This window comes from Petaurus breviceps, unplaced genomic scaffold (assembly GCF_028583685.1).
Source record: "Petaurus breviceps papuanus isolate PSGF00001 unplaced genomic scaffold, PetGlider_PUasm1.0 419, whole genome shotgun sequence".
NCBI classification, from domain to species: domain Eukaryota; kingdom Metazoa; phylum Chordata; class Mammalia; order Diprotodontia; family Petauridae; genus Petaurus; species Petaurus breviceps.
Window position 1 is genome coordinate 7,975,407 of NW_027186324.1, and position 24,097 is coordinate 7,999,503.

A 24,097-nucleotide genomic window follows, 5' to 3' on the forward strand; every position below is an offset into this window, starting at 1 on the left:
CCCCTCCTCCTGAATAGGGTGAAGAATTCTTCCCTCTAGATTTCCTTTCTATTTCCAGGGGTCACAGTCTGACTGCTATCTTGGCTGTCTCCTTAGATAGTGTCTTGATTTTTACTAGACAACCAGAGGTGGGGTCAATCTTTATCTAGCCAATGGTTGGCTACTCTCTAAAGTTTTCACACTTTGTAAAGGAGTAACAAAATGTAAGCATTTTTCAAAAATACTTTAAAACCTTAAAAACTCCTTGTTTCTAATGCCAGTCATTTACTTTCTGTTATTACATCAGTGAGGCTGAGGGAAATCAATTTATCAATGGTACCCTGATGAACTTCCTGTACCCTACTACAAGTGTACAAAACACAAAGGTTTTGTGTACTTTCAAACTCAGTTGTATGATGATGGATCTGGTTTAATGCAATGGATATAACTTTTGGGCTAAAAGATTTAAATTATATAGTTTGCATTTTTTGGGGGGTGTAATTTAAAGCAGTTTGTAGATTCTTAGTGAAGTTATTGGATTTTTTGGGGGCAGCATAGAGGTCTTGTGATAAAATAGTTCTGGTTTAAGAGGCATTTGGGTGATACAGTGGTTAGAGCACTGTTGAATCAGGAAGACCTGAGTTCAAATCCACCCTCAAATACTTACTAGCTGTGTGATCCTGGGAAAGACACTTATCTGATATCTGCCTCAGTTTCCTTATCTTTAAAATGGTGACAAAATAGTACCTGTCTTCTATGTTGTTGTGAGGATGAAGTGAAATAATATCTGTGATTTGCAAAGCTTAAAGTGATATGTAAATGCTAGCTATTGCTATTATAGGTTTATTATTGTCTCTTGCACTTGAGTTATCTTCTGTATTAAAATGCTAATGCAAAGAATCTGACAGAATCATGCTGAAAAGCCTGTCTGTTTTGATGCTATTTATCTAGTTTAAACGAAACTCATTCTTTTAGCTTTAATAATTGTTTCCTTACATAACTTTCAATCTTTAAAGAACTAATTTTCTCTCTCTTCCATATTTCAGTGTCTATCCTGTGTTTCCTGTTTTGTTTTTCCATCCTTTTCTCCATGCTTTTGTAAAAGAAAGGAAAATGCTCAGAGAAAAAGGTACATGAACAAAATTCAGCAACTGAAAAATAAAATTCTCATAAAAAATATAATCCAGAAAAAGGTTTTTTTGTTTCATTTTTTTTATGAAAGGAGTTCATAAACACAAATATCTAGAAATAACAATATAGAAGAATAGGAAGTATTGCCACTGAATTTTCCCCAAACAAGTGGAAGGAAATATATAAGAAAAAGGAGTTTGGGGGAAGGTATGTAATAATTTTCTGCCACTGCCCTCTGTTAAATCATCATATGTCTTTAGTAAGCATTCATCCTCTTGGGAATGGAGTTACGTAAGAAGTTGTATAAATGGAAATAATGACTGGAAAAGGAGGTGGGTCAGTTATCTAGTGGGAATAAAAGTTAATTAATAGAAAACTCAAGGGAGTTATTAAAAATAAATCAGAAGGGCCTCCATCTGGAAGAAGGTTTGTAGAAAGGCATTTACCACAGAGGATGAGAAGGTATGGACAGGTTATGATCTATATCAGGAGAGGAGAGGAAGATCTAAAATCACTAAAATCACAGTTGCATTAAAATACTGATTTGACTTAGCTGCATGTGACCCTTTATTAACAATGGAAAGAGCACTGGCTGTATGTAGTCAGAGGACTTGAGTTCAGATATGATTTCTGCTGCTTACTTCTTGTGTGACTTTCGGCAAGTCACTTAACTTCCCTTGGTCTCAATTTCTTAACTGTAAAATGGGGGGGGGGAGGCGTTTAAGACTAAATGACTTCTTTGTTCCTTTTTTAGGTATAGATCTTATAATCCTAGGGGCACTGGATTGGTGCGTTGGATAAAGTGGTGCATTGGATAAAGCACTGGACTTGGACTCAGGAAGGCTCATTCCTGAGTTCAAATCTAGCCTCAGACACTCTGGGCAAGTCATTTAACCCTGTTTGCCTCAGTTTCCTCATTTGTAAAATGATCTGGAGAAAGAAATGGAAAACCACTCTAGTATCTTTGCCAAGAAAACTCCAAATGGGGTCCCAGAGTCAGACATCATTGAAAAACAAGTAAACAACTGCAACAATTATAATCCTATGAACAATTTTTAATATTGGTGTGTGTGTGAATGTGTATGTAAGAGAGAGAACAGGGAAGAAAGTACAGTTATCTATGGATAATATATAATATATTACAGTCCAGATGGGGTTGCTCTCAAATTTGTGATATTACCATTACTGTTTGGCATTACTCTGAGTATTGATGTATAAACTTTTTTTTTTTAAAGCAATTGGGGTTAAGTAACTTGCTCAAGGTTACGCGGCCAGTGTTTCTGGGTGGGTGCTAAGTGTCTGAGCCCGGGATTTGATCTCCAGGTCTTCTCAACACTGGAGCCAGTGCTCTTACTTGCTGAGCCACCTGGCCGCCCCTGATGTATATAATCTTAAGTCTAGCAGGAAGCTGATGAAAGGAGGTTTAAATTCTCTTCTGTTTCAGGTTCAGCTAAAAAAAAAGTCTTTTAAACCAAATTAGATCTTTTCATACCAAAGAAAATGACACAATAAGTTAATGAAAATTTGTATTTGTAGAAGACATGATGTTATTTATTGTCACTGTATTATGGAGAGCATAAGGCTGGGGCAGTAGGCTGAATGAGGAAGTTAAACAGCTTTCTGGCTTTTACCAAGTTGAGTCTTCACACAATACAGGGAAATGACACTGCAAAATAGTGTGAATTTCTAAACCTTTAGACATATTCAGAGTACAAGAGCATGTTTCAAAATCAAATGATAATGATTTTTTTTATTACCCTCTGCATTGTTATTTTTCCCCAGTACAGCCATAGGTTAACTGCCTTAATATTACCTATAGAGCTCCAATTTATGTAAAAGGTGACTCTGAAGAAATATTGGAGCTACAGAGTCCACAAAATGACACAGAGAAGCTAACCTCCCACTGAGGACAGCCCCACAGGCTGGCAGCAAGCGGCCAGCTCAGCACTCTGGGAGCCAACCCTGGCCCCGAGTGAGCCCGAGGTTTTAGGCCCAGGATGGGCCTGACCACCTGCCTGGCTGGAGGGACTTCAGATCACCAGCAGCTGTGGCGGTTTCCAGAATTATCAACACGTAGATGCTAAGGACACAGTGAGAGGTCAATGCAGTGTGGACTTTGGGATCTAGTTGTTGGGAGTATGGTCGGCCTCTGCCCCTTGGGTGAGAAGCTGCTGAGAAGCCATGGCTATGCAGCCTCCACAATGTGACAGCTTCAACTCCTGGTCTGCAGATTGTAGGGGGACCAAGCACCAGTCTGAGGGGTAATCACTTTTGCTTTAAACTGCTTGGATCTGGATTGCAGTCTAGGGTGGAGGTCCTGGGGTGTGCTACCAGCTTGCCAGAGAGTTTGCAGGCTTCAGAGAGGGCACCCAACTAATACCTCCGGCAGCTGAGAAAACTCCAGCATTTGGGACGAAGCTCCCCTGTCTGGTAGCAGAGTCCTACTGTGGCAAAAAGCCCAAAAGTCAAGTGACTGAGGGGCAACATGAGCAAATGAGGGACAAAGTAAACAGAGCAACCCAACTTTACACTCCTATTTTGGGGACAAAAAGGATGGAAGCATGGAACAGGAGCAAGACAGTGAAGTCAGAACTCCTGTACCAAAAGCTTCAAAGGAAAATACGAGCTAGTTACAGGTCATAGAGGACCTTAAGAAGGATTTTTAAAATCAAATAAGAGAAGTGGAGGAAAAATTGGGAAGAGAAATGAGAACCATGCAAGAAAATTATGAAATGAGAGTCAACAACTTGACTGAAGAAAATAACACCTTAAAAAATAGACTAACTCAAATGGCAAAAGAGGCTCAAAAAGGCAATGAGGAGAAGAATGCCTTAAAAAGCCAAATTTGCCAGATGGAAGAAGAATCTCAAAAGCTCGCTGAAGAGAATCATTCCTTCAGAATTAGATTGGAGCAAATGGAAGCTACTGACTTTATGAGAAATCAAGATACTATTAAACAGATCCAAACAAATGAAAAAATAGAAGGCAATGTGAAATATCTCATTGGGAAAACCACTGACCTGGAAAATAGATCGAGAAGATATAATTTTAAAGTTATTGGACTACCTGAAAGCCATGATCAAAGTAAGAACCTAGAAATCATCCCCCAGGAAGTTCTCAAAGAAAATTGCCCTGATGTTTTAGAATCAGAGGGCAAAATAGAGGTTGAAAGAATCCACTGATCACCTCCTGAAAAAGATCCCCAAAAGAAAACTCGTAGGAATATTATAGCCAGGTTCCGGAGTTGCCAGATCAAGGAGAAAATATTACAAGCAGCCAGGAAGAAACAGTTTGAATATTGTGGAAACACAATCAGGATAACACAGGCAGCTTCTACACTGAGGGATTAAAGGGCTTGGAATATGATATTCCAGAGGTCAGAGGAGCTGGGATTAAAACCAAGAATCACCTACCCAGCAAAACTGAGCATTATGTTTCAGGGAAAAATATGGTCATTCAGTGGAATAGAGGACTTTCAAGCATTCTTTTCTTTATTTTTGCCTTTTGGGGGGCAATTGAGGTTAAGTAACTTGCCTAAGTTTACACAGCTAGTTTTTTTTGTGTGGGTGCTAAGTGTCTGAGGCTGGAACAAAACTCAGGTCCTCCTGACTCTGGGGCTGGTGCTTTACTCACTGCACCACTTAGCCACCCCAACTTTCAAGCATTCCTGATAAAAAAACCAGAGTTGAATAGAAAATTTGACATTCAGATACAAGAAGCAAGAGAAGCATGAGAAGGCAAACAGGGAAAAGAAATCATAAGGAACTTATCAAAGTTGAACTATTTACATCCCTACATGGAAAAACAATAATTGTAACTGATGAAACTTATCTCAGTATGAGAATAATTGAAGGGAATAGAAATGTGTGTATATGTATATATACATATATATGTCTATATAGGAGGGTATATGGGCGTATGAATACATATGTGAATGTATGTATTTATGTGTACAGATATACATAGATAGAGGGCACAGGACCAATTTAATAAGAAGGGATGATAGTTAAAAGGTGATATTAAGAGGTGAGAGAGGAATATAGTGAGAGGAGATGGGAAGAGATGGAATGGGGTAAACTATTTCATATAGAAGAGGCAAGGGAAAATATTTACAATGGAGGGGAAGAATAGGAAGGTAAAAGGGAATGGGTCAACCTTATGCTCATTGAATTTGGCTTAGGGAGGGAATGACATACACACTAAATAGGGTATGTCATACTACAAGAGAGTAAGGGGGAAGGGGATGAGAGGGGGGCTGATGGAAGAGAGGGCAGATTGGGGGGGAGGGAAATTGGAAGCACCCACTTTTGAAAAGGGACAGGATCAAAGTAGAGAATAGAACAACTGGGAGGTGGGATAGAAGGGAGGGAAGTATAGTTAGTCTTTCACAATGTATCCACTTTGGAAATGTTTTGCATAGCTACACATGTACAACCTATATTGAACTGCTTATCTTCCCAGTAAGGGTGGGTGACAAGGGAAGAAGGGAATGAATCTGGAATTCAAAGTTTTAGAATCAAATGTTTAATATATATATATATATATATACACACACACACACACACACACACACACACACACTATTATTAAAATTATTTTACATGTAACTGGGAAATAAGATATACAGTCACTGGGGCATAGAGATCCACCTGCCCTACTAGAAAGTCAGAGGGGGAATGGGGGAATGTATGGGAGAGAGCAGATTGGAGGAGGGGATATCCAGTTGGACTGCTCTTTTGGGGTGGTGGGAAGGGGAAAAACGGGGAGAAAATTTGTAACTCAAAATCTTGCAGAAATGAATGATGCAAACTAGAAGTTAATAAAGCATTTGATGAAGAAAACATTACCTGTAGACAACATCACTTACATCTTTATAGTCATCATCATTCAGGATTTCAATACAATATGAATGTTTTAAAAAGTATCTTCACTATGTTAAATGCTGGGTAAATTTCTAAGACAAAAAGACTCTCTAAGGAAGCAATTCCCTATGTCTGGGGGAAGCTTTTACCAATCCGCAGCATTTGCCTTCCCTGCCTCCCTGAGCATCCATTCCATCATATTCTAGGGATTCTCTCCAGGCTCCTACAACTCTGCAGCAACCGCCTTACCCAAGAGCGGGCACCTTATGTCCCCACCTTGAGGCAGAACCCCTACAGACAACAAAAAACCACCTGGATTCATTCCTCAGTGATTAGTGTACTCCCACCCGAGTCATATCCCAGTAAAGTCTGAATCCCTTGCTGCTATTGTTCAAATCTGGTTCTCTCTTACACTGACTGTTCCCTTATTCTCAGTGCCTTCAACCCAACTTCTCTCTTTCCCACCCCCTTCTGTAAAGTTGCACACCTCCTCCATTGTGCCCGCCAGAATACTTGCTCCTTATCTAACAGGCTAGCTTCATCTTAAACCTCTTTCTCCCTCTAATTTTCTTGCACTCACTGGAATCTGACTGCCTCCTGATGACGCAGCTTCCCTCGCCACTTCCTCTAGAACTTTCACCTCCACCCTTCCCCCACCCCAAATAAGACATGGTCATGGAATAATATTTGTTGCTCACTAGTGCTACTTCCCGGTTCTCCTTTTGCACAAGTGTCATCCTCAACACCGCTCTCTCCCTTCTGAGATTGAGTCTGTGGCCAAATCCTATCATTTCTACCTCTGTAATATATTTAATCAACACCCCTTTCTCTCTTTTGATATAGCCATTATCCTGGTGCAGGCCTTCACTGCCTCACTCCTGAGCTAATATGGCTGCAATAATTTTCTGGTTGGTCTCCCTGCTTCCAGTCTCTTCCCTACTCCAGTCCATCCTGCACTCAGCTGTCAGACTGATCTGTCTAAAGAGCCAGTGTGACCATATGACCCTCCTGTTACCTCCAAGACCAAATACAAAACCCCTTACAAACCATCCCCCTTTCCAATACACCTGACTCCCTACTATGTACCGTGATCTAGCGACATTGGCCTCCTTGTTTGCTCTCCACACAACTCTGCCTGAAAACTCTCTCTTCGTTTCTGCTTCCTGGCTTCCCTGACTTCCTTCAGATCTCCAGTAAAATTCCACTTTTTCAAGAAGCCTTTCCTTTACCTCCCTAATGCTAGTGCCTTCCCTCCAAGACTACCTCCAGTTTATCCCATATATATCTTGTTTGTTGTCTCCTCAGTTAGGCTGGGAGCTCTTTTAGAGAAGTTTTTGCCTTCTTTGTATCTCCAGCAGTTAACACAGTGCTTGGCACATAGTAGGCCCTTAATAAATGCTTGTTGACTGACTTGACACTAATCAAAAGTTGCAGTTCAGTAGATGTCCTACTTTACCCTCCCTGACCCCAGGCCCAACTGACAGCCCATCTAGCAGATCATCTACCTTTATTTGACCTTTCCATTCCCTTCTCTCCCCTGGGTCTAAATATCCCTTCATCTCTTGCTTTCCTGTCTTTTTTCAGTCTGTTTGGGGGGGACTGTGAGTTCAAAATTTTCCATGATACTAAGATTTTATTCACCTAGTAAAGTACTCCTTCCTTTTCCAACTAAAATCAGGTTAAGGATAGTCAACAGGCTTCAGACGCATTGGTGAGTTAGGGGAATGCCTACTCCAAGCACTGCAGAATGGGTGGGTGAGAACAACTTGTTCCAAAGACCAGGAAGGTGACTGAAGCAAGCTTTCACTGTGGAGCACTTAGAGCTTGGCAAGACATCGAAGAAACCAAGGTCATCCACTGCATCCTGGGCTGTCGCCAGTTGTCCTGACTTTTCTTACTACTAGACTTTGATGACTCTGAAAGAGAGTGAGGCTGACAATTCTGCGTCACTTTGCCTCACTTAAATCTGACTCATGCACAAGTCATAACATTACTCGTTCATGTCATTGGTCTTCTAAAAAATGAAGGATGACTAATAACCACAATGCAGACTCTATTTTCTTCACTTTCCTTTCAGCTTGAAAGAATGTTTTAGTTTGGTTTGGGAACCATACTTGTATAAATCATAACATTTCTCTTACCTCCCAAACATATCTCCCAGTTTCCTCCTGTGTATTTCTACCTGGATGGTCTGAAACTTGGCATACCCCAAACCAAGCTCATCCTCCCAAATCTTCCCCTTTTGCAAATTTCTCCATCTTTCAGGGTCCCCCCATCCTTCCAGGCACCCAGGTTTGTAACTTCAGTCATCTAACACTGTCTCTTCTCCTCCACTTCCGTATCTGATCAGCTGTCAAGTTTTGTTAATTCTACTATCTACTATCTACTACCATATCACCACTGCTAGAAACCTTCTGAGTTTAGTTACTTACCACTTCTCATCCAAACTATTGTCACAGCCTCCTATTTTGTCTTTCTGATTCTCACCTCTTCCTTCACAAAGCTGCAAAAATAATCCGCCTAAGGCATAGATCTAACCTGTCATTCCACTACTCAAGTCCTTGGTGGTTCCCTATTTCCTCTAGAATAAAACATAAAACTTTTTAGCTTGGTATTTAAAGCCCTCTATAATCGGACTTCAGCTCACCCCTCCAGTTTTATCTCATATCAATCCTTTTCATGTACTTCATGTCCAGCCAAACTACCTGCTTGTGATGGATCAGATAAGCTCTCCAAACATTCTCTCCTCTGTGCGTTAGCTATCTCTCTTCCTTGGAATTCACTTCCTTGGGTACCTAATAATTCCTGCTGTGAAGCTTTCCTTAATTCCTCTCCTCTCTTCATCTCCTTCCCTCTAGTTATCTGTAAAGACCTTCCTCAAGCTTTTTGATCTTTCCTTTGTCTCTTTTCACTCTTCACCCTGTACTAAACTTCCCTGTATTTATGTTGAATTGCCCCTTCAGTTCCTTGGAGGCAGGACCTGTTTTTGTCTTTGAATCCCCAAAGCCAGGCACAGTGTCTTGTACACAGTAGGTGTTTAATAATATTTGCTGAATTTAAAGGCTTTTCAGATAAATAGACCTATGTTGAAATTGTGTCTCATCTGCATTTTCTGGAATGAATAACTAACAAAACTTCTGAATTATTTCCATATGTTATTTCAGTGATTAGGGGAGGACCTTTGGAAAATAATTATCGGTTAAAGCAGTTCCATTTTCACTGGGGAGCAATAAATGACTGGGGTTCAGAACATACTATTGACAGTAAATGTTATCCAGCAGAGGTATGTACTTTATCACAGTGATGCTTTGTAAAACAAAACTAGAAGACAGTTCTGATGTTCTTAATTTTAAGCAGTTAAAAATTACCAGTCACTTGATGAATAGGAGTTGCTGTGACTTAACTTCTCTATGGGCTATATTAAATCACCAGAATCTTAAAAATGTAAAAATTGAAGATTATTAAAATATTAAGTGTTTTGGTGTTGGTCACAATTTGCAGTTATAATTTGTTGTTATTGCTGTTGTTGAGATGTTTTCAGTAATGTCTGACTGTTCTTGATCCTATTTGGGGTTTCTTGGCAAAGATGCTAGAGTAGTTGGCCATTTCCTTTTCATTTGTGCTGATGAAGAAACTGAGGCAAACAGTGACTTGCCCAGGGTCAAACAGCTAGTAAGTGAGTGAGGCCAGATTTGAGACTCCATGCCCAGCACTCTACTATACCACCTACCTGCCTGTAGTTATAATTAGGCAATTATTACCCCCTCCAGGTTCTCTAATGAAGACCTTAGAAGACCAAAATATGATTTTATAGTGTTTATGTTTAAAAAAATAGCTAAGATTTGGCCATTTGACCTTTTCTATGTGCAGTGGTTATATTTTAAAATATTTTATTGATATATTTGGGCATGAAATTACTTGCCTAATGCCACATAGTTCCAGAACTGAACTTTTCCTGCCATCTAAGATATATAACCCTTCTTGGAGAAGAAGGTAATAAAGGGAGTGGATCAGCTGCACAACTACATACATGCATGCATACACACATACGTATGTATGTATACATGTGTGTGCATGCGCAGCACATTAATGTTAATGTGTATGCACACACAAATGTACATATAAGTGTGCATGTATATGTCTGTGTGCATATACACATTTAACTATATATAGATGCATGTCATATATTGATATAAAAACTATAAATCCATAGATATATAGTTTATGATATGGACATATGTTATATATAAAATATATACATCTATAGACCGTTTTATATAGAGATATGTCTATATAAGACTGTATGTCTATCGATATATATGATTTTGTATAGCGATATATATATAACATCTCTATAAAGTTATATGTAGCTATATATGTATATATACACATGCATACATATATCTTCTTGATAATCTTCTGGTTCCGCTCCTATGTACCCATCCACTTCTTCTCAGTCTCATTTGCTGCATCTTCATTTAGGTCATACCCGTTAACCATGAAGACCCGTGCAAACCTCTGTCCTGGGTCTTTTTATACTATTTGTGATCTCCTCAGCTCCCATGGATTCAAATATCATTTTGTGCATATGTTATATATGCATACACACATGTATGTATACATATGCATGCAGTAAATATGTGTATTGTGTACACACACACACACACACACACCCTACTTCCATACTGCCATAGTAGTGTCATGAAAATCTTAAGGAGAGAATCATGTCATTTACTACAGGCTCCTCATTTTATATATGAGGAATCTGAGACCCATAGAAGATAAAGGTGCCCAAGATCATTCCCACAGCCATGTAGATATACAAGCTGGAATAAAAACATCAGTCCCAGGGGCAGCTAGGTGATACAGTGAATAGAACACCAGACCTGGAATCAGGAGGACCTGAGTTCAAATCTGGCCTCAGATATTTGCCATACTAGCTAGCAGTGTGACCTGGGGCAAGTCACTTAACCCTGTTGCCTTGTCTTCTCTCTCCCCTCCAAAAAAAGAATATCAGTCCCTTGGTATAGCGCTGCTTAAAATGTCTAACAAGTATCTGTTGATTGAGTGGAAAGATACCTTTAAAAGGCTATGCTGAGTAATTTTTATTTTATCCTTGAGGTCATCGAGCCACTATAGGTTTTTAAATAGGAGATGACATTGATAGGCCTGTGCATTAGGACAATTAAATAATCTTTTTGTTAGGGTATCTGAAAAAAGAAATGTATTCAAATAGGATCGTTACATTCCATTTCTCTGGCTTATTTTCATCCAGTTTTCATGTACTTAAACCCCTCTTCAATGGTATTTCAGCTACATTTAGTACACTGGAATGCAGTCAAATATAAAAGCTTTGAAGATGCTGCAATGGAAGAAAATGGATTGGCTGTGATCGGAGTATTTTTGAAGGTAAAGTCTTCCTCATCTGAAATGAGTTGTTCAACAATTGAATAGAATTGTTTATTTTTCAAAATCATTGTTTAAGAGAGAGATTTATTTTCACCGTAGTTTTAATTTGTTCAATTTTTCATTTTTTAGCTAGGAGTACATCATAAAGAACTACAGAAATTAGTGGATTCTTTGCCAGCAATCAAACATAAGGTAATATTTAAACTTTTAAGACTACTTTAATATTAAGTGTTTTTGTGTTGGCCACAATGTGTATCTAGAGTAAGACAGTTTTTCTTTAAAAAAAATTAAATGTTTTCAGGTTATATAATTAGGATTGCCTTTGAAATCCAGAATACAATTTCATAATATTTAAAGGAGTAACTAAAACCTTACCTTCATAGGCCTTTTCTTTGTGTAATATTTTTCTTGATACATCTGGACATGATTCACTTCCCAATAACTCATACACAGTGGTGGTGATTGTTGCTGATGCTCAGTCATTCAGTCATGCCCTACACTTTTGACCCCATGGACTTGTCCATGGGGTTTACTTAGCAAAGATGCTGGAATGATTTGTCATTTTCTTCTCTGGGACACATAATGGTAGGTTTCCATTTTTAAAAAAAGTCAAGCAAAACTGCCTCCCAGTGTATCATGTGGTCATATTCCTTGAGGGAAAGAAATGTTTTCATTAGTTTTTGTCATTGGATGTTGTCGTTTGTTGTTCAGTTGCTTCGGTTAAACCTGACTCTTCCTGACCCCATTTGGGATATTCTTGGCAAAGATGCTGGAGTGGCTTGCCATTTCCTTCTCCGGCTTATTTCTACAGATGAGGAAACTGAGGCAAACAGGGTTGGGTGACTTGCCCAGGGTCACACAGCTAGTAAGTATCATAGGTCAGATTTGGAGTCAGGGAGGTGAGTCTTCCTGACTCCAGGCCTGGCACTGTAGGCACTCGCTCTACCGTGCCACCTAGCTGCTCCTGGGTATCAGAGGATATACAGCTCTTGACTGGTTTCTTCACTCTCTATCAGTTCATGCCGTATTTCTCTGAATCCTTCACATTTGTCATTCCTTATAGCTCAATCACATTTTATTACATTTATATTGCACAATTTGTTCAGCCTTTCCCCAGTCATTGGGTTTATAATTTGTCTTCAGCTTTTCTGATATTAAAATGGTTGCTTTGAAAGCATAGCAACATAGCAGTCGACTGGCTTATAGTTCACTGTCTGCTGCCATCACTTGATGACATTTTGGTGATTCTCTAATGTGATTCTGGCCTCAGGAAAACAGCCTTTCTCCCTTTATAGGTTTGTATAAATAGTCATGACAGTAACATACTTTACTGCCATCTTTTCTCCCTCCAGCTTAGACAGTTGTCTTGTCTTTGTTCTCATTACATTCTTTCAACCCAAAAACTTTTAGTGTCTATTTAGGAAGATAGATGTAACTCTCCTGTTAACATGTGAGCAGACTATCTGCTGCCTATCTTTCACAATATAATCATAACTAATTTATTAGAGAGAGTGAATGTAAATGTGAATGTGAACTTCTTATAATTAAACCAAGCACAGAGACGTGGGACAGACAAGAGTCTAGCTGTGTTCCTTGATTGGTCTGTTTTACCTCAGTCTTGCTGTCTTTCTCTCCTCTGAGTTTCAATGCACAACTTATTTTTGGTCCAAAATCATTGTGACTGGCTTCTTGAAAGTCTGTATTTTTTCTTGGTCTCAGTCTGAGTTGAGGTTACTCACTTGGCTGCCTGATGTGTAGATCTTTTTTTCCTTCTAAACTAATTTTTTTAAAAACATACACACACAGGCATGTATGCACATGCATGCATACACACACACATCCTGTCTTTTCTCCCTCCAGCTTAGATACTTGTATTGTCTTTGTTCTAATTACATTTTTTAAACCCCAAGACTTCTAGTATGTTTTTGGGGGGACATATATATGTGTGTGTGTCTGTATGTATCTGTATATAGATATGTGTATGCATGTACATATATACAATGTACACATATACACACACATGTATAAACACACAAATGTGCAAACATTAATATAAGATGCACATATACATGCACGTGTGTACACATACATACATGTATATATACACACATGCCTCTCCTGTTAACATATAAGCAGCTCTCTGTTACCTTTCCTTCATAGTGACCATTTAAGTATGAAAGATGGGGAATATAAATGTTACGTATCTATTATATCTGTTATATCTAATCCATGGTGTGATGAATCATGACAGGACTCTTCAGTATCAATGAATATTGAATGATAAACAAATTGCTAACATTGACATTTAAATATTTGGATAAACTTGTTTTATATTAAACATGGAAAGTGTGTCCTTGTCAAATATACCCAGTGAATCATCATTTTTACAAGGCGGATACTGAAAGAATCTTTTCATAGCTGATAGGTTTTCAGAGGTTAGTAAGGGGTTAAAATGTGTATTTCCCCTTGCTTTATAGTTGTATAGGTCTTTACATCCTCCTGCCTCATAAAGGTAAGGAAATGTGTTAACAGGAAAGTTTTCAAATTTCCTTGCTCCAGATGGGTGGTTCTGTTTTGGGTTGTTGCAAATCTGGATTATAACAAAACAACCCAGTGGACCAATTACCCCATCTGTTTCTATTTCCTTCTTGAAAAATAAGAACAAAACTGCTAAGTATCCAAGGCAGGAAATGAATTCAAACTTTCCAGACTCCAAGACCAATATTCTAATTACTGTACTACCGATCTCCTATGGCAGGAAGTGTCCCAAGCACCTGTTTATAGACTCAAAATCCTCCCTAAAGTCCTGGGGAAATATCTGTATTTGACAGCCCAAACCTTTTCTAAGCATTAAGACCATGAGTACATGAGAAGCAATATAGGAGAGTGGCTCGGACGCTGCACTTGGAGTCAAGAAATCCCATCGCCACAATTATGAGCTAGTTCTGTATGCAGTCAAGTCACTTGCCTCTGCAAGAAGGTGGATAACATTATCTCTAATAATTGTGTATAAAGTACTTTGGAACCTTAAAGTATATACAAATCTCATTTTTTAAACAACGTAAAGAAAATAGAGAAAACCCCCAAATGGATTTTACACCCCCCAAATCCAACCTGGGAAAATAAAAATGTCAGTTATGCTTCTAGTCTTTTTCTTTCTGAGGACTTAATGTGCTGCCCCCATCGTAGGTCCTGACTGCCAACCACTCTCCTCAGCTGCTGCCAGTCAGTTTTGCTTAAAGTTTGTCAAATTGATATTAAAGTTCAAATCTGACCACGTTCCCACCCCACCCTCCCATAGAGTCACCTCCATTGGTTCTCTGTTCCAGGATCAAATATAAAATCTCGTTTGTCTTTTAAAGCCTTTCATAACCTGGCCCCTTCCTGCCTTTTCAGTCTCCTTGCATTTTATTCTTGTACTTTGTAATCCAGTGTTATTGGCTTCTTTGCTGTTCCTGGAACAAAACAATCTTCCAACTTCAGGCACTTTCACTGGCAGTTCCCCCATGCCTGGGAACACTCTCCCTCTTCATTTCCACCATCTATCTTCCCTGGCTTCCTTCAGGCCCTTGCTAAGTTCAACCAAGAAGCTTTCCTTGGTCTTTCATCTTAGTACCGTCCGTCTGAAATCATTGACAATCTATGGTCTATATCTTATTTGTGCGTGTTACCTCATCCATGAGACTTTGAGTTCCTTGAGAGCAGAGAATGTCCTTGGCTTTTTGTTGTATTCCCGGAGTTTAGCACACCTAGCTGGCACACTGCAGTAACACTGCAAGCACTTAAAGCTTGTTGACTTGACTTTTCTTTCTCTTCTGGGGAACTCCTTTCTCCTAGCTTCTTTTCCCCTGGACTTCTCTTTTGCTGGTAGCCTTTCATTTTATCTCTAAATCCTGCCCTTTGTGGATTTGGAGACACATAGTCTCTTGGCTGAAAGCTGGTCAACATTCCGTGATATCCCCCCAGATAACACTTTGTTAAGACTTTATTATGAGCAGCTCAAAGGCAAGCCTTTAAACACATCCTTTCCTGATGCTATAGATTGAGCAAATGACACATAAAGGCTCACCACAATTCTCATCAAGGTTATAGTATTTTAATAAATTTCCAAAATTATGTAAATACCCTTGCTAAAAATTGTCTGTGTTTTTAACCTTTTTTTCCTTTTTTTCTCATCCCCTGTCCCATAGCCAGCATTAGACACAAAAATATATGTATATGTAAAATTGTTCTATATATACTTCTATTTATCAGTTCTTTCTCTGGATGCAGATAGCATCTTCCTTCATATGTCCTTTGTAGTTAATTTGAGTATTTCTAATAGTTAATATGACTTAGTCATTCGAAGTTGTTCTGAAAGCAATATTATTGTTACCTTACATTAAAGGAAAGCATAAATATTTGTTGCTTGTCATTTTGAGATATAATTGAAATCATGTTTTGCTTTGTCCAGGATTTTTTTTGGGGGGGGGGGATTCCTGAAAGCTGTGGTTGGACAAAATGCCTTTTTGGACTACCTTTACCATTTTCCTGAAGAATTTTGTTTTTTAGAATAGTCAAAGAAAAAGGCAGTGTTTTCATAAAACCCTAATGATGAATATAAAAATAAATAATTCATACCAGAAAAAAGTAGGGTAAAAAATTACAAACTAGAAGAGACCTCAGAGATTTAGTTCAACTCTCTCATTTTACAGATGAAAAAAACAGACCCTAAGTTAAGTAACTTATCTAACCCCAAAGGAAAGTGAATAGTAGAACTGAAATTCAAAACCGGTTCTATGTCTATATGTGTCTTCATAAAATAGCACACATCCTCTTCTAGAAACTCCTGCATAATTAATATTAAACTGATAAGAACAGATATAATCATAAAGTACTTTAAAAATTTTTAACTCTTTTTAACTTTTAAACACTAGATTGAAGTTTAAGTCTGGCTTCAGAAACAAACTAGCTGTGTGACTTCAGGCAAGTCACTTAACCCCCATTTGTTTCACTTTCCTTATTTGTAAAATAGGAATGGGTTGGCTAGGTGGCACAGTGAATAGAGAGAACACTGGCCCTGGAGTCAGGAGGACCTGAGTTCAAATCTGGCCTCAGCCACTTAACACTTACTAGCTGTGTGACCTTGGGCAAGTCATAACTCCAGTTGCCCTCCAAAAAGCAAAAAAAAAGAAAATAGGGATAATAACTCCTTTCTCCCAGGGTTATTGTGATGATCAAATGAAATAATAATTATAAGGTGCTTAACACAGTGCCTTACACATAGTAGTTACTATATAAATGTTAGCTATTAATATTATTATTATTATCATTTGCTTTTTGGAGGGGGTAAGGCAGGGCAATTGGGGTTAAGTGACTTGCCCAAGGTCACACAGCTAGTTAAGTGTTAAGTGTCTGAGGCCAGATTTGAACTCAGGTCCTCCTGATTCCAGGATCTATGCTCTATTCACTGTGCCACCTAGCCATCCTATTAATATTATTAAACAATAGACCTAAAAGTTTTAGTGCAGTTTTAAGTTTTAATAACTTTATTAATATGTTATACAAACTTAAAGAAAACAAAATTTGAAAGTTTAATCATCAAAATTTTTTGTATAGTTATTTTGTGGATTTTAAATAATGAATAAGAAACTTTAATTTTAACAAGATGCTGCACCTTCCTGTGCACTGCATGTTCAGCAGCTTCTGGATGACTCTTTTTTAGACTGATAGCGAGAGGGTTTATCCCTTGTTTATCCCTTTTGACTTTTCTCATGTGGCTGTGTCAAAACTGTCATGTCTGCATCTAGACCTTTTGGGTGATCTTAAAGCTAAGCTTACAAATGCAATCCTTTCAGTCCCTGAGCAGAACTCAATGGAAGTTGTTTTTTTTAAGTTTGAAAATAAACTATAATAATCAATAATAGCATGAGATTGTTGTTGCATTGAATTTTAATTAGAAACATCAATATTTGAAAATATTAAATAATTAACCTTTCAGATTTCTTTTGTAAGTTTATATCATTTGTACTTCTGCTTTTTCAAATTCAGTTTTATTCTGATTTTCTTTTCCAGGTTCTCTCCCTTCCCTCTACCCCTCCCCCACCAACTGAGAAAGCAAGAAATATAATATTCATTATATACATGAAGTCAGGCAAAACATATTTCTGCATTAGTCATGTTCTGAAAACGTATCACATTATTAAAGCTTAAAGCTGCACTAAGACGTTTGGGACACTGTATTATTATGTTATAGGACTTTGTCTAATGCTCTTATAATTTAATATTGTGTTATGCTTTCTTTGTGTATTATCCTTCTTCCAGACCATAAGCTCCATGAAGGCGGGAACCATATTTAATCTAAATTTTATAGCTTCTCCAGTGCATACATAGCATGACTCCTCTGAATATAGCAGTGTTCACTGAATATATTTGCATATGTATTTTTCCATTTTAGCCATGCTGTAAAAAAAAACAACACAGACCAAAAAATAAAATCCAGCAAAATAAAGTAAGAAAACATGTGCATTGATCTTCATTCAGATCCCATCAGTTCTTTCTCTGGAGGAGGATAGCATTTTTTGTCCTAAGTCCTTCAGAATTGTCTTGGATCATTGTTATTGATCAGAATAGCTAAATCATTCACAATTCATCATCGTGCAATATTGCTGTTACTGCTAAAAATGTTCACCTGGTTCAGCTCATTTCACTTTGCATGAATTCATATAAGTCTTCCCAGGTTTTTTGAAACTATCCTGCTCATCATTTCTTATAGCCAAGTAGCATTCCATCAAAATCATGTACCACAACTTGTTTAGCCATTCCCCAGTTGATGGGCATCACCACAATTTCTCGTTCATTACACCACAAAAAGAGCTGCTATATGTGTTTTTGTACATTTGGGTCTTTTTCCTTTTCCTTTGATCTCTTTGAGATACAGACCTAGTGGTGATATTTCTGGGTCAAAGGGTTTGCAGCAGTTTTATAGCCCTTTGGCCATGGTTCCAAATTACTTTTCACAATAGTCGAATCAGTTCATGACTCCACCAACAGTACATTCGTGTTCCAATTTTTCCACATCTCCTACAACATTTATCATTTTCCTTTTCTGTCATATTACCCAATCTGATAGATGTGGGGTGGCACTTAAGAGTTGTTTAAAAATTGCAATAGATTTAGTAAATAAATAAGAAAATTTTTAAAAACCACTCATGTTTCATCTGTTGTATAACAGAGTTAAAAGTCATAGTAATTACATTATATTCCAAATAAACACAGAAAATGCAAACTATAACCGATCAGTGGCCAAGTCCACTGACAAGTCTTAACAAGAATTTTTTTATATGACAAAAATTATATCTTTGACTTCTTCTGAAAACTTTCTTTCATATCCTTTACCCATTTATCAATTGGGGAATGACTTGTAGTTTTATAAATTTGACTCAGTTCCCAAAATATTTGAGGAAATGAGGCCTTTATCAGAAAAACTTGCTATAAAATGTTTTTTTACAGCTCCTTGTTTCCCTTCTTATCTTGACTGCATTGATTTTGTTTGCATGAAACCTTTTTAATTTAATGTAATCAAAATTATTCTTTTTATATCTTATAATGCTCTTTATCTCTTATTTGGTGCTAAATTCTTCCCTTATCCATATATCTAACAAGCAAACCATTCCATGCTCTTCTAATTTGCTTATGGTATCAATCACCCTTTATGTCTAAATTATGTACTCATTTTGACATTATGTTGGTATATGGTATGAGCTATTGGTCTATACTAGAGATTCCCAAACTTATTTGGCCTACTTCCCCCTTAAAAATATTACTCAGCACCTCCCTAGAAATCTATTTTCTTTAACTATTTAATGATTTTGAAATCTGTGCCTTTTCAAAAAGATATTAAATAATTTTTTAAATGATGCACCTTTAGTTTAATAACTTATTGTAAATTTATGGGGTTTTTCCTGCATTGAAACTTTGACACAGCTGCATCAGGGAGCCATAGAGTGTCATATTGCAAACAAATCATTACATGCACATATTCCTGCTGATGCTTGCTGGACTTCCCAAAGATGTGTGACATGCTCACCTGCCAATACTTGCTTGTTAGGACCTGTCAGTGAGCTTGGCCATTGATTGGTTATAACTTGCATTTTGTGTGTTTATTTGGAAAATAATGTAATCACTATGACTTTAACTCTCTTACACAACAGATGAAACATATAATATACAAATGGTTTTTCAAAATTTTCTTCTCTTCTCTTAATTCCTTATGCTTCTACTGCCCCCTTATTTTTACCCAATGCCCCCTAGTTGTACCAGAGGCTACTACATCTTCCCTCTATTCTTACAGTCCCCCCCCAGGGGGCAGGATCACTCACTTTGGGAACCCATGGTCTATACCTCGTTTCTGCCAAACTGCTTTCTAGCTTTTCTAGCAGTTTTTGTCAAATAGTGAGTTCTTGTTGCAAAAGCTTGAATCTTTGTGTTTATCAAACACTAGATAAATATGGTTATTTACTAGGATGTATTTTGTACCTAATGTCTTCCACTGATCTATCACTCTATTTCTTAGTCAGTACCAGATTGTTTTGATGATGTAACTGGATTTCAGGGGAGAAATTAGGACTTGATTCTGTAGGGGAAGAGCAGCTAGTTGGCTCAGTGGGTAGAGCATGGGGCCTAGAGTCGGGAAGATCTGAGTTCAAATCTGTCCTTAGACACTTACTAGCAGTATGATACTGGACAAGTCACTTAACACTGTTTGCCTCAGTTTCCTCATCTGTAAAATGAACTGGAGAAGGAAATGGCAAACCATCCCAGTGTCTTTGCTAAGAAAACCCCAAAGGGAGTCATAAAGGGTCAGACATGACTTAAACAGCAAAGCAATAACAGTAGGGGCAGAGATCTATTTAGAAGTTATTATAGTTTAAAAAACAAAAAGCATCCATGACACTTTAAAAGGTAAAGATCATCTGATTTATAATGTGTACTTTTGCTGTATTCACTAAAAAGTTAAAGCTTATCCTATAAATACTCTCCATGAAATCAACTCAGTGATCAGCCAGAATACTCAAGGAGTACTTAGGTGGTCTCCAGATCACGAAGTTGAGAATCACTACTTTAGGGGAAAGTGAAAATTTTGCTTAATTGTTTAGTACTAAAATGTTGATTCAATGTACAACTGTTTTGTTCAGGATTCGCTTGTTGAATTTGGAACATTTGATCCTGCCTGTCTCATGCCAACCTGCCCAGATTTTTGGACCTATTCAGGGTCTTTGACCACTCCACCACTTTCAGAATCTGTCACCTGGATCATTAAGAAACAGCCCATTGAAGTTGATCATAATCAGGTAAGTGTTGTCATACTTTATTTTTAAAAGAAAATTTGGTCACATAGAGAGTGAAATTGTAGCTTTGTTTTAACATTATTAGTTACTCTTTAGCAATGTTTTTAAAATGTACTCATATGCTGTTCTAAGTATTGTTCACTTTCATTTTAGAAAGAAATTAGGTACTTTAAACTAATACCACACAGATAGATGAATGAAGTATAGCAAACAATCACATGAGGCTTCAAGTATGTTTTTTGATTCAAGGAGATGTGAAAATGTGCGCATTTACTAGGAGGAAAAGGAAGGGAATAAGTTTCTATATAGTGCCTATTGTGTGGGCCATCTAGCTGACTGGGGGATAGAGGAAGGTCTGTATCTTAGGGATAAGGACTCTAAGTGATAGCTTTTTGGAGGATCATAAATACTGGAGCTTTGCAGGATGTAGTAGGGAAGAAGATGTGCAATGCAGAGATGGGGACTCCTATGAAGTAGGGGTTGGGGAAACAGGATATGGGGTGCTCCTTGGTGCCCATGGTAATATGGCATAGAGCCAAAACTTATAATGATATAGTGGTCAGACTTCTAAGGAAACATTTTGGATAGCAAGTGTATCATAAAAACTGAGACTCATCATTATCATGAGGTGATATAGATTGAAAATATAAATAGGGACATAAAAAGTTTAGATAAATGAATGATTAATAGATCTATATTGTATTAGTAAGAAGAGATGTGGGGGGAGGCACATAGCCAAGATAGGAGAGTACAGCCTGGTGACCCCTCTGAATTCTCCCAATGTTTTCCTCCAAATATCTTTAAAATAATGTTTCTAATCAAATTTTGGAGTGACAGAATCAACAGAAGGTCAGAGGGAGACATTTATCCAGCCTAAGACAATATAAGAGGTCTATAGGAGAGGTCTGTGACGTGGGTGTAGCAGCAATGTTGTAATGATAATCAATTGTGAGAGACTCGGCTACTCTGATCAATACAGTGATCCAAGACAATTCCAAAGGACTCATAATGAAAAAAATACTATCCATCTCTAGAGAGAGAACTAACAAACTCTGAGTGCAAATTGAAATATTGTTTTCTTGTTTTATTTTTTGTGATATGGATAATATGGAAATATGTTTTACATGGGAAAAAAGAAGAGGTAGGAACTTCCGTTTGGATGCATTTCTCAGATTGACGTCTGTGACGCTATCCCACAAAATACCTCTTGGTGTTTCTTTTGGAGAGAAACATACTGAGATGGATGGATGATCAATCTGATCTCACAGATTTTTTAGGCTTCATTGTTGAAGGCAACACTACAGATGATGATGGCAAATTCCCTGTCTGAAAAGATCAGTAACTAAAAATGATTTGAGGATTGTTTTGATTTTTAGATAAAGTTACCAATTTTAGAGCTTATCTGTCTGTGGTTATGCCCCTCAAGACAAGTGGTTGATCTGAAAGAAGGCTTTTAGTAGAGATACTTATCCCTATTTGCTTTATTCCAAACTGTTCTACTAGCAACTGGGATAAGCCTGTTTTGGTTGAAGTATACAATCTTTCAAAAGCATTTTTTTCTTTCTAGTGCCTTTGAAGTCATGTATTCTTATGTAGGATTGCACAAAACAGTGTCTTTTCAGAGTGCAATCAACCAAGGTACTGTGCTACCTGCTTGCATGTAAATTTTTTGTATGGTGTTATTTCACTGCAAGGTTTATAGCTACACAAAAAAGAAAAGAGATGAGTATACCTACATGAGTTTATCTGGTAATGAGGACAGGTTACTAGCGCCATTGATTAACATTAATAATAGTCTTTCTGTACACCCTGTACCAGTTGGTAAAACATGGCTAATTACTGCTAGATTGTGTTTTGTTGTGCATATAATTTCTGAGCTGCCAAATAACATTTTTCTTCTGAAAACATTTATATTGACTGTTTCTCATTCTCAGCTTGAGGCATTTCGGACTTTGCTTTTTACTTCAGCTGGGGAGAAGGAAAAGAGGATGGTTGACAACTTTCGTCCACTTCAGCCACTGATGAATCGAACAGTCCGTTCCTCCTTTCATCATGATCATATATTGTATCTGCAGAAGGGAGGCAGACAACAAACGCACCATGTTACTCCATAAGGAGATAACAAGATAATACCTTATTTCAGTATATAATCTACTTCTGGACTTTTGGCATAACTTGGAAGGGATTTGGGCTTTTCTTTTTAGGACATATATCAGTGTGTATTACTTATATTTTAAAAGATTATCAGTAATAAACTATTGGGGGGGATTAAGCAGCAGCATTAAGTTCCAGAATTTTGCCTATAACTTGGTTAAACTTTCTCAGAGATTTTTGCTACTCTATTTGGATACATTTATCCTCATATTTTAAAAAAAAGTAAGTTCTCAACTAAGCGTCTAAAGGTTGTTTAATCAACTTTAAAAACATTGTAAAAGTAATGTTTATGGCTATGAAAGATCAAGTCTCATAAAAAATGGAAAAAACATGTGAGTTATAGACAAGTTTATTTTTGCATACTGAGTAGATGGGAAGTTGACCTTTATGAAAAGGGAAAAGACTGCAATTTTTTATCAGAATTTTAAAAGTCATATTATTGTTATAAATTTATGATAGGGTATATTAGCTACTTTCCACACAGCAGCAAAAGAAATGGAGTAGGAAATTGGTGTAATGTCATACAGTCTACATTTTTAATCAGTGAGGGTCTAGGCAAATCATAATCTTTCTCAGTTACATAATGAATTTTAAGATCTTTTGATGAAAGGTGGAAAGCATTTTAAACTTGGTCATAATTGAACAATTTGGTATGCAGTGATTCACAGTCCAGAGACACTCAAAATAATAACTTCTAATTGAATTTCTATTTTAGAAATATTTAATGGTAGTATTTTGATTTTTTTCCACCTAAGTTATTTGTTGATGGATCTCCAAAATCTTTATTTAGTGTGCCTTTTACGTTGCTCTTTTTCTCATTTAAATTCTGCCTCTCCTTGGTAGAAAATCAAAGTGGTTTTGCTCTTTTATGCTAGGAGTTTGATGCTAACATCCCACCTTAAGATAAGTATTATTCTGAACTATTTTGTGTAGAACAGGAAGATATGATTTTATTGTATCCCATATGCTTTAATTATGACTTGTTTCATAAAATTTCTTGCTCACCTTACTAGTTACAGTAAATAATATAATTGTATAGTATGATAGTGGCTTATGCGAACGTATTAAGTGATTTATACTTTTCAGTTATCAGTAGTAATAGCAAGTACAAATATAGTGAGAAAAATTATTATGAATTCTTTGAAAATTTCCAGGTGTCTTTGAAGAATAACTTTTATTGAATATTAAAACAAATAAATACTTTTTATTACCAGTGATAATAGAATAAAGAAA

At 37.3% G+C, this 24,097-nt stretch overlaps 1 protein-coding gene across 2 annotated transcripts in view; it reads left to right on the forward strand.

Moving 5' to 3' along the window:
* The window catches only part of CA5B (carbonic anhydrase 5B), a 69,126-nt gene extending 45,029 nt beyond the window's left edge, over positions 1 to 24,097 (forward strand). For both annotated transcript variants that reach the window (XM_069100644.1, XM_069100643.1), the window contains exons 4-8: positions 9,137 to 9,255; positions 11,286 to 11,381; positions 11,511 to 11,573; positions 20,558 to 20,713; positions 22,645 to 24,097. In XM_069100644.1, the coding sequence (XP_068956745.1) occupies positions 9,137 to 9,255; positions 11,286 to 11,381; positions 11,511 to 11,573; positions 20,558 to 20,713; positions 22,645 to 22,824 (614 nt within the window). In that variant the 3' untranslated portion in view covers positions 22,825 to 24,097. The remainder of the gene's footprint in view (positions 1 to 9,136; positions 9,256 to 11,285; positions 11,382 to 11,510; positions 11,574 to 20,557; positions 20,714 to 22,644) is intronic.